The 11,035-nt window shown below is 50.3% G+C and overlaps 1 protein-coding gene across 2 annotated transcripts; it reads left to right on the forward strand.

Moving 5' to 3' along the window:
* Window positions 1-604: 604 nt before the first annotated feature.
* LOC125718588 (zinc finger protein 687b-like) lies at window positions 605-10,811 on the forward strand. Of its 2 annotated transcripts, none has more exons than XM_048992462.1 (10): window positions 605-668; window positions 2,176-4,606; window positions 5,235-5,494; window positions 5,668-5,852; window positions 6,393-6,569; window positions 6,821-6,983; window positions 7,307-7,603; window positions 7,684-7,796; window positions 8,029-8,122; window positions 8,233-10,811. In XM_048992462.1, the coding sequence occupies exons 2-10, from the start codon at window positions 2,209-2,211 to the stop codon at window positions 8,785-8,787; spliced, it is 4,242 nt and encodes a 1,413-aa protein (XP_048848419.1). In that variant the 5' UTR covers window positions 605-668; window positions 2,176-2,208; the 3' UTR covers window positions 8,788-10,811. The 2 variants fall into 2 exon arrangements, with proteins under 2 accessions (XP_048848419.1, XP_048848418.1); XM_048992461.1 differs by lacking the exon at window positions 605-668 and adding an exon at window positions 677-1,695.
* The last annotated feature ends 224 nt before the right edge of the window (window positions 10,812-11,035 follow it).

Raw genomic sequence — 11,035 nt, forward strand, 5'->3', positions numbered from 1 at the left:
ACATTAAAATATTTTTATGCTGGGTTTAGACTTCAGTGCTCTGACTATGAATTTAAGATTTCCCAAGAATGGAGTAGTAGCATTATTATCAATGTCACAAATAAAACAATAATTCACGTGTTCAGAAATCTGCAACACTTCGTTAAAGAACAAAAACATTTGATCGAAATGTTCGTCAGAATTCACCAAAATGTTATTGATACAAATATTTATATGTTTTGGCTGTATTGTGGGTGTGTGTGGGGGGGGTATTTTTAACAGGATAAGTAATTATCCTGTTAAAAATATAATCCTGATAAATTGTCGGGGAATCCAATACATTCAGCCCTTGTTCTTCACGGCATTTTGTAACAGATACGCACAGAAAAACGTAACCTGTCCATATTTTACATGCGGTAAACGTAAGGTCCGAAAAGGTCGAAAGTAAAACCAAAAAAAAAATGTATAAATTACAATTTTCCAAGAAATAAAAAATCTGAAGAGGTATTCATATCCTTTTAATATATAGCTTACCCTAAGTTTTGGTACCAGATTCAATTTATAGTTCAAAATTAAGGGAAGTATATTTGAGGTGTATATATATATATCTATCAGGAAGGCCAGTCTCGTCATGTGATCGGAAGCTGATGCTGCAACTGGAGTGAGAGCGTCGGGAATCTTAGAGATAGGTAAACAAGTTTAAAATTTCTGATAGAAATTGTAGCATTATAAAGCATTTCAGATGTATAGTATTTACAGGAACGCATGAATAACCTCGATGCACTAACATGCGCCAACTAAGGCCAGTTTTAGAAACTCGAAATGGCCGTTGTGCTAGCTAGCGATCACTAGCTAGCCCCAGCGAGGTTGAGGGGGAGCTTAAAATAAACTTACACGAATAAATAGATTATCATTATTTTTTCTTTAAACTATAGGGGTCCGGCATAAAGTTATTAGTCAGTTTTTGCATCCATGAATCGAACATTTTGATTGTATTACAGCTAACGAATTGCTCTATTTTATTTGCTAACATCAACTGGCTTGATAAGTAAACTGAATTGGATGCATACTATTTATGTAAAATAGTTTCGTCTTAAAACGATCAAAGTTTTAACAAACTGATAAACACTACTTACTTCCCGTCACTTCACAACTCTAAAACGTCAGTGATTTGGTGTGTTTATATGCCCGATAGGTATTTTTCAGTTTTGCTTAGCTCTCAAAATCGTTGGCACGCCTGACAGCGAATATGAATACGTCGTTTACAATGTTCCGCATAATCAAACGTATCGTAGTCGTCAGGGATCGTACATTTATTTCGTTTAAACGGAAAACACTTCGAAATGAGAGCAGTCATCCGTAAGGATCAGTATCTCTCCGTTTGGATCTGGGGGATCGAGGGGCCGCCTGGACGATCGGGTCCTGCGCGCGCTCAGTAACGCTAATGAGAGTCCTGGGTGATATTGTGAAAATAATCAAAAATTGTGAAATCAGCTAGCTAATCAAGGCCTCTCAAGCTTCTCTGTTAGGAAATGAAACCTAGACAGTTAGGTGACTGCGGGAGGCCTGATGTAGACCTGGTTTCCATGTGCGCGAGGACACCTTGCAAGATAAGGTCATGGTGCAGAGACTTTAGTTCAGTGTAGTCATGAAGGTGTAGTACTCTGGTCAGAAGTCCATATTTGTAGCTTTCTGTTTACTCTGCTGCCGTGCCAGGTGAGCATTTCTGTGGTCATGACAACATGGAAGAGCTTTGTGTGCTGCCTCTTGCCGCTGTATCACTAAGCTGGATGGTCACATTTGGCTGTATTTCTGTAGTGAGATGTGAGACTTCAGTGGTGTGTGAGTCACATTTAGCCATGTGGCTGACATGCTGCTTTCATACATTTCACATTTTACTGCCCAGTTAAAGCGCAAGATACAGTAGTTGGCTGCAGAATATGCAGTCTAGTATACAATGTTGGTGCTGGTCACATAGGTGTTTTGTGATTACATAAATTTTCCTGCATAACAAAATTTGAGAGAACATTAATTATCCAGCACAGCAGCTGTAAGCGATGATATGTTGCAGTGCTCAGAATGCGATATTCCCTCATCTTCTGTTATGCTCCATGCCCTTTGTGTCTCACCGTCATCAGTGTCTTATGTAATGATGTATCTTTTATGTCCCGTTCTGTTACCCCCACCCCAACCAAGTCTTGGCTGCAGCTTCCTCTCCACACGCCTGGCATGGGGGACATGAAGACTCCAGATTTTGATGACCTGCTGGCAGCATTTGACATTCCAGATATCGATGCTAAAGAAGCCATCCAGTCTGCCCCCGAGGAAATGGAAGGACACCAGGTCCTTGGGAAGACGGGGGACACTGGTGCCCCCTCTCTGAGACCTCCAAGCCCCTTGGATCCCCAGGGTCTCCCTCCTTCCGGCCAGGGTGACACCTCTATTGTAAGCGTCATCGTGAAAAACCGAGTGCGCTCTGACAGCAGCGGAGGGGCAGAGCTGGAGCACAGCAAGGAGAGCCTGGCTAACAGCCCTGGCGCTGGGGCCAGCGGAGCGGCTGGGGCTGGGGGCAGGACTGAGGCTGGGGGGGTCCTCATGGGCTCCCGGCTGGGCCCCAGAATGCCAGGCTTGGTACTGTCTCAGCCTCCCAGCCACAACAGCTTTGGAACCACAGCCATGTCGCAGAGTCAGTCCAATGGGGAAATCTGGCCTCCGTGCTCCCCAAAAACAGCCTCCGAGGGGGGGGCCTTGGGTGTGCGAACAGCTAGGCGGGATAGCAATGTTTTGGACAGGCCAAAACCCTTGATGAGTCCGGGAGATCCCTTAGGAAAAGGGAGTAAAATAGGGCTTTTACAGCAGGAGTCCAGCCCCCTGGGAGCAGATCCAGGCAAAGCCCCTGGCTCCTTTGCCGCCTCCCCCTTTGCTGCTTCTGCCCCCCACGTGTCGGGAGTGTCCCCGGGACTGTCGTCCTCTTTCTTTACCCCTTCGAAGCCGATGCCCCAAGCCTCCTCCAGTCCATCTTCTCTCCCTGCTAGTCTTCACCTCTCCCACCCTGCGATGTACCCTTCACCTCCGCTGCGTGCTTCTCAGGGCCTTAATGGCACACAGCAGTCTGCCTCTGCGGTTTTTCGCCGCTTGGAGTCAGATGAGGAGGACTCGGAGCCAGACTTTGGGAGTCCGCTTGTGATTCAAGAAAGCATCGAGTCCCCAGTATGTTCTCCACCCAAACTGTCTCATTATCATCGGTCTCCTCCTAAGGTCCTCCTTTCCACTTCTCCCCGTCTAGTTCCACCAGTGCCTACTTCAAACAAAGTAGGTGTTATGCCGGGCCCTGGGTCGCCGTCCCCTCCTCCTTTTCCTCCAGCTCCCTCCTTACCTGCAGCCAGTAGTCCTGGCCAGGAAGACAGGAATCCTGAACATGTCAAAGAGGAGCGGGATTCTCCTGAAAGCCCTGAGCCAGAAACCCCCAACAGCACAGCTCCCACATGCTCTCAGCCAGCTGCTCCGACTCTCAAAGGTGACTCTGGCCCAGGTTCATCTTCGGAAGGTAAGAACAGGGACAGAGAATCGCTCAGTATCAAAAAGGAGGAAGACGGGGAGCTCGAGGAAGGCAAAGCGGACGGATCAGCTGAGGACAAGACCTGCGTAGGAGATCTTGGAGGGGAGGTCACCAAAAAGGAGGTGGTTAAAATGGAGGTGCAGGATCAGGCGGAGGTCGCTGCTGTTCTTGGTAGACCCTTGGTGGAAGGGAGCACTCTCCTTTCCCGGCCCCTGAAAGTGCGCATCAAGACCATAAAGACCTCCAGCGGCGGCATCACCAGGACTGTCACCCGAGTGGCAGCCAAAGGTGCCCCGCAGTCTGGCAGAGGCCAGGCAGCGGGTCGGGCAGTGGCCACTAGACAGAGGAAAGCCGACGTAGACGGCTCCCAACCGATACCAGCAAAGAGCTCCCTGCTGCCGGTGTCCACCCTGCAGGATGCCAGCAGCGCCATGCTCGTGGCAGCCAGCAAGGCTCAGACCAAGTTGGCGACCGTCGCATCCGAGAGGGCCAAGGCGTCTGGGGCAAAAGCCGCCATTTCCTGTACGTCTGGCACAGCCACCCCCTCCAAATTCACCATGGGCATCGGTGGGGTTGCGGTCCGCCCCACGGCGCAGAAGGCTGTGAATGGCGCTGCCGCTCCAGCTGGTGGCCAGCAGATGTCCAAGCCGGCCTCCATCGTGAGTGGCACCGGCACTGTTATCTCGCGCAGCCAGTCAAGCTTAGTGGAAGCTTTTAACAAGATCCTGAACAGCAAGAATCTGCTGCCCAGCTACCGGCCGGACCTGTCCTCCCCGCCGCCTGCCGAGTGGAGCCTGCCACTGCCCTCCAGCGGCTACCGCTGCCTGGAATGTGGTGATGCCTTTGCCCTCGAGCGCAGCCTGGCACGCCACTACGACCGGCGCTCCTTACGCATTGAGGTCACCTGCAACCATTGCGCCAAGCGGCTGGCCTTCTTCAACAAGTGCAGCTTGCTGCTGCATGCACGTGAGCACAAAGAGAGCGGTCTGGTCATGCAGTGCTCCCACCTGCTTATGAGGCCCATCCCCATCGAGCAGATGGTGGGTCAGCAGGACACCACACCCATTGGTGAGTCCCTTGGCACCTCCCTCTCTGCCCTCCTGTCAGTCCACATGGGCATTAAGCAGAGGCGCTGGACCAGTTTTTGTCTGTATTATTAATTGTCTTTATACAAAAGAAGCAGAATTATCTTTGCCCCTTCTATTTGTGATCTAAATCGGGTGATAAATGTTCTTTGCAGAGGGATAAGAAGCTTTGCAATGGAAAGCAGTGAGCGGTTACACATTTCATTATGCCAGTGATCGGTGATGACGGTCAAGTTTTGCGAGAATATTGAGGCTTGGATGATCTCTGCTTTTTGCATGTGCTGCCAGTATTATTTGGATATGCAGTTAATTTCGAATCTTGGGTTTTCCCTTTAGTGTACAGCTCAGTTTCTTAGTAAGATAATGTTGACTGTGACATTTGAATGCTGGAAACATGACTTGCTTCAAGACTTTTCTGAATTGACCCAGAGTGTTGCCTTAGATTTGATATGAATTCATATCAATTAGTAATTAGTTAGCTTTATCATTTTCTTCCAAAAAATCCATTTCTACAGAATTGCTCTGGTCCCGTACGAAATGAAGCAGCGAGTCCTTGTTCTTTCTTTCCTCAAGGTTGGGGTTTAACCGATCGTGTCCTCCCTCTCTTCCAGGTGTACTCTCTCCGGTGGCCCCATCGACGGCTGGAGCTGCTGGCTCCATCGTCCCCAGCACATTGAAGGAGGGGCCTGCCACCCAGCCCAATCCTCCCCGGCGAGCCCCTGAGGGCCCTCTGGCCCCCCTGCCGTTGCCCTGCCCCAAGGCGGAGCCCCTACAATATCACGGCTTTAAGTGTCCCGAGTGCCACAGCCAGTTCGCCGGAGCTGCAGAGCTCGCTGCCCATTTCCAGGAGGTCAAGGCGGAGTCCAGCACCGTAAGTCCTCATGGGTCCCAGGGCCATTTTCTGCACCAGTTCCTTTTTCCTTTCGTAGGTCTGGCCCGGTGAGATTCTCTGCCTTCATGCCGGTGGCTGGGGGTGGGGCTCTGCTTGTAAGTTCATAGTGAACATGGTGATGAGTCTGTGCTGACCTGACTGTGTCCCTGCAGACCTGCACGCTGTGCTCCCCAGCCATGATGCTGCCTAACGGCTGCAGCGCCGCCGCCCACCAGCGCATCCACAAGCACCGCGCACCGCACGTCTGCCCCGAGTGCGGGGGCTCCGCCCGCCAGGCCAGCTTCCAGACCCACCTGGACGAGGCCTGCATGCACTTTGCCCGCCGCATCGGCTACAGGTCTGGCCCGATCACCACCAGTAAAACGTTGTCATGTTTCGAGCCGATGCATTGAACCATGTAGCCAGTTTCGAGCGCATAGGCACGGAAAAGCACCTGTATCAGAAGCCTGGCTCTGTTAGATCAGCAGGAGAGGGACCATGGGGCGTGGTGCTCTGTAGGGCCCTCTAGGATCACGGGATATGAAATGCATTCCGTTCACCCGTCGTTATACAAGCACACATGCTTGTTTGAGGCATGTTTTACCAGCCCGGTGTCCTTCCTTAAAACCTATGAGACATTGTCTTCCGGTGGTGCAGTAGGGGACGCTGCTGCCTCACGTCTTCACTGCCTTAAGTTCTGTGATTCCTGGAATATGCTCCAAGCGAGCATCATGACTCTGCACCTTTATTTTTTTTTCATTGTTGGAATCGGACCTGCATGCACATAACTTAGAGAGAATCCGATAGGATGATGTCCAGTATTAGCCCACCCCTATCCTCTTCCTGCTCTTCCTTACTGTCTCTCTGCCCCGCCCTGTTGTCCCATCCCGCCCTGCAGGTGCTCCAGCTGCCTCATTGTGTTTGGGGGCCTGAACTCCATCAAGACGCACATACAGGTCGCCCACTGCGAGGTCTTCCACAAGTGTCCCAACTGCCCCATGGCCTTCAAGTCCTCCGCTGGAGCTAGTAGCCATATTAGCTCCCAGCACCCTTCTCTGGGCAGCTTGCAGGCCAAGTAAGGTGCCACATGGGACCGAGGCATGTAGTCGGACCCAAACAGCATGTTAGAAAGTGCAGTTAACCAGACAGCTTGTATTGGCACTGTGTGCATATTTTAGCATGTCTGCCTCACTGTGTCAAACTGCTAGCAGGTTGTTCTGTCACGGTCTTGATGTTCAGTTTTGGTTGCCTGCTGTTTTTTTTGTTGTTTGATCTAAGTTAACAAGCTGTCCTTCCTCATGAACTTTCCATTGTCCATTTATGCAGGATGATCTACAAGTGTGTGATGTGTGACACAGTTTTTACCCAGAAACCTCTGCTCTACGTGCATTTTGACACACATCTGGCTAAGCAGAAAGTGCACGTCTTCAAGTGCCCCGATTGTACCAAACTTTATGCTCAGAAAAGTTCCATGATGGAGCACATAAAGGTTTGTCTTTTTTTTTATAAAGTTGTAGTTTCACATCTGTTCTCTTGATCTTTGAGTGGTTTCCTGCTCTACATGAAAGGCACTTCCGAGTGAAGCCTTGCCTTTTAGTGTTGCACATTCATGTTTTCAGTGTGAATGTGCTGTCACCAAAGGCATACATCATCTCTTGTGTTGGCCTTAGCAAGGTGTCGACAGTGTCACTTAAGTTCTAAGTTCTATTAAGTTCTACAACAAGAACATGACACTGTGCTGATCTCTCTCCCGTGTTCATGTTCCTGACCTTTGACCCTGACCGGTATCATTCTGGAATGTCTCTCTGCCAGACGACCCACAGAGGCTTGTCCGTGAAACAGGAGGCCCCAGCCTCCTCTGTGCCCCCCACCACCAATCCTGAGAGCTCTGACGGAGAGGACTGGGCTGGGGACCCAGAGGACGGCGAGGAGGAGGGTATGGATGGGGAGGCAGGCGAGCAGGGCCCTGATGAGGCCCCCAGCTCCCCGGAAGCGGGTCTGGGGCCCTCGGCTCAGAGCGCATCTTTGGAGTGGACATGCACACAGTGTGGAGCGCACTGTGCAGAGCGGGAGGACTACGTGAGCCACATGCGGAAGGAGCACGGCAAGGTATGTATGGCCACTGCCGAGGGGGTCTGCGCCAGGTCCCCGGCGTCATAAGCTAACCACTGTCACCTGTCCCTCCCCAGGCCATGAAGAAGTTCCCATGTCGCATGTGCGAGCGCTCCTTCTGCTCTGCCCCCAGCCTGCGGCGCCACGTGCGAGTCAACCATGAGGGCATCAAGAGGGTCTTCCACTGCCAGTGCGTCTGTCTAATCTCCTCCTGCGACCTCTGCCCAGTTGCTTAGCCTTTTGCTCTGGGGATTCGTGGAGTTGTTTTTATTTATTTATTTATGTATTTATTTATTTATTTATTTTGGGTTTTTCCTGTGTATCCCCCTGTCCTGCATGGTTCGCCGTCTCTGGATGAGGGTGAGTTTTCCACCCTGTGCATGAGGTTGTCAGGATGGTCATGCCATGCTGTCCATGTGCAGGTACTGCACTGAGGGCAAGCGGACTTTCAGCAGCCGGGTCATTCTGGAGAACCACATCCGGGTCCGGCATGGTGTCCGGAGCAGGAATGACCAGGTATCTCAAAATCTCAAACTCCTGTTTGTGAGCTGTTGATTTCATGGCACCTTTATAGAAGATCAGAACATTTCTCCCCATATAAAAAGTTTTTGCCCCCCCCCCCCCAGAGACCAGAATTATCCCGAAAGCGCCTGGCCCCAGGTGCCTCTACGGCGGAGGCCAATGGCAATTCCTCTGAACAGGAGGCTGAACTGGCCCGGATGGGGGAGGAGACGGAAGCATCACGGAGCGCAGGTGGCGGTGAGGAGGACAGCGGGGAAGACGGCAGGCCAGTGAAGCGGCTCCGGGGCCCGGAGGAGGTCCCCAGCGACGGGCGCTTCCATTGTGTGCCGTGTGGCTTCTCCACAGAGGACCAGCACGAGTTTCAGCAGCACATCCCGCAGCACCGCACGGAAGCTGGGGCCCAGTGCTCCCAGTGTGGCGCCTGCTTCGCCTCAGCCAGCTCATTGAGCCGGCACTGCTTCATCAGTCACCGTGTGCGCACTGCCCCGGGCCCCGGGGACCGCAGCCCCTCCCCCTCGGGGCAGGATGAGGACAGTGAGGGCAACCTTGGCTGCAGGGTGTGCGGCCGGCACTTCGATAAGGCTTCTGACCTGAACACGCACTTCCGCACGCATGGCATGGCCTTCATCGCCGCTCACAAGACTGACAAGCTAGTATAGGGCCACAAGGGGGTGCTGTCAGACCTCTTGGTACAGGTGGTGTGAGAGTGCACTACATGTGCGTTCATCTCCATCTCAGGTCATTTGGTATTGTCAGTGATACTGCCTTGGGAATCCTGTCCGTGCAGATGGCCACCTCTGCGCTGAAGCTGAGTTTGTGAGGAGAACAAGGAGGCTCATCAGTAGAAGTGAGCTCTGCGCCATGGTCTCCCTGCTGTATTTCAGAAGCAAGCTCTGCACTGTGGTTTTCCTGCTCTATATCTGAACAGAGCTCTGCACCATGTTCTCCCAGTATATGTTGGAAGCGAGCTCTGCTCCATGGTCTTGTTGCTCCACGTCGGAAGAGAGCTCTGCTCCATGGTCTTGTTGCTCCACGTCGGAAGAGAGCTCTGCTCCATGGTCTTGTTGCTCCACATCGGAAGAGAGCTCTGCACCATGGTCTCGCTACTCTACATTAGAAGTGAGTTCTGCGCCATGGTCTCACTGCTCTACTTCTGAAGCGAGCTCTGCACCGTGGTCTCACTGCTCTACATCAGAAGCGAGCTCTGTGCCATGGTGTCACTGGTCTACTTCCGAAGCGAGCGCTGCGCCGTGGTCTCACTGCTCTACTTCCGACGCGAGCTCTGCGCCATGGTCTCACTGCTCTACTTCCGAAGCGAGCTCTGCGCCATGGTCTCACTGCTCTACTTCCGAAGCGAGCTCTGCGCCATGGTCTCACTGCTCTACTTCGGAAGCGAGCTCTGCGCCATGGTCTCACTGCTCTACTTCGGAAGCGAGCTCTGCGCCATGGTCTCACTGCTCTACTTCGGAAGCGAGCTCTGCGCCATGGTCTCACTGCTCTACTTCGGAAGCGAGCCCTGCGCCATGGTCTCACTGCTCTACTTCGGAAGCGAGCCCTGCGCCTTGGTCTCACTGCTGTACATTGTTGTGCATATCCTACTTCTTCAGCTGGGGTATTACCTGTGTCTTAGTGTCCCCCAGTCAGGTCCTGCATACTTGTAGATTATATATAGCTTACTCTGTTCTTTTCCCATTGCTTGATAATCCATGATCTTTAGCTCTTATATTTGACTTATTTTCTGATTGTTAAAATGGAAAAAAAAACATGTAGTTAAGAACTACTGGAGCAACAGACTGCCCCCTGCAGGTTGCAGGTCCTTTACGTTGTTCACTGTCACTCCACAATATCTGGTTGGAAAATCCTACACAGGCATTTTTGTTTCTATGGGAAGACTAAAAAAAAGATTTAATGAACACTATTTTTTCTACTAATCACATAATATAATTGTATTTAATTACATTAGCTAATTATTTTAAATTGATATTTGTCATGGTTTACCTTACTGTTTCCTTTTTTTGTTTTTTTTAGAAGTTTAAAAAATTATGAAATTTCTTCGGTCTGTTTGGCCTTTCACTCTGTCTCTATACATATTGAAATGGAGTTTAGATTTTGGATTCTTGCCACTCTCCCAAGACCCTAGCTCTGCAGTTACTGCGCTGCTAGGAGCCGCTGGTGGCACGGAGAGACTGTGGGAGCCCAGACTGAGCTTGGTTGCCCAGCTGTACCTGCTGCTGTAGCAGACAAGACGTTTGTACATATATGTGCCCCCTGCACAGACTGGTAGGCTTAGGACGCTCCATGACTTCTGCTTTGCTGTGACAATGTGAAAGCGATATTGTGCACTTGTCATTTCAGCTGTCTGAATGCTAATGAATTGATTGTACTTTTTATGTAGCCTAAATTTTAAAGCAGTTGGTATAAAATGCTTTTACTGTATGCCTGATGATTATGTACAAATGAGGAGAAAGGGTTTTTAATAGTTTGTACAAATAATCTTGCTTGTCTCGTCTCACTGATGATGATGTGTCTCTGTAGGTTTTTTTTTTCTAGAACTCATGTCACCATGAAAAATGTTGCCTAATCAATTTATCAGTGATTTTTCTGTTTTCCTCCCATTATTCATCTTAACGAGAGAAATTATTTCTTGTTGTTTTAAATAAATGATGTATGTTTGGGATGGTCAGTATGTTACTGTTTTCTTATATAGGAGTGCTCCTGTCACAGGCAAAGTGAATATTTGGTAGTCAGAGCGCGCTGCTATCACACAGTTGTTATCAAACAATCATGTTATCAAAAATGTGCTTTCATAATTGGACACTGTTAATTATGGCAAACTCCAGAACAGACAATGTCTTATTCAGATGTTCAGTGCAAATTTCTTATGAGGTGGTGTCTCAGAGATAAATG

This window comes from Brienomyrus brachyistius, chromosome 23 (assembly GCF_023856365.1).
Source record: "Brienomyrus brachyistius isolate T26 chromosome 23, BBRACH_0.4, whole genome shotgun sequence".
NCBI classification, from domain to species: Eukaryota; Metazoa; Chordata; class Actinopteri; order Osteoglossiformes; family Mormyridae; genus Brienomyrus; species Brienomyrus brachyistius.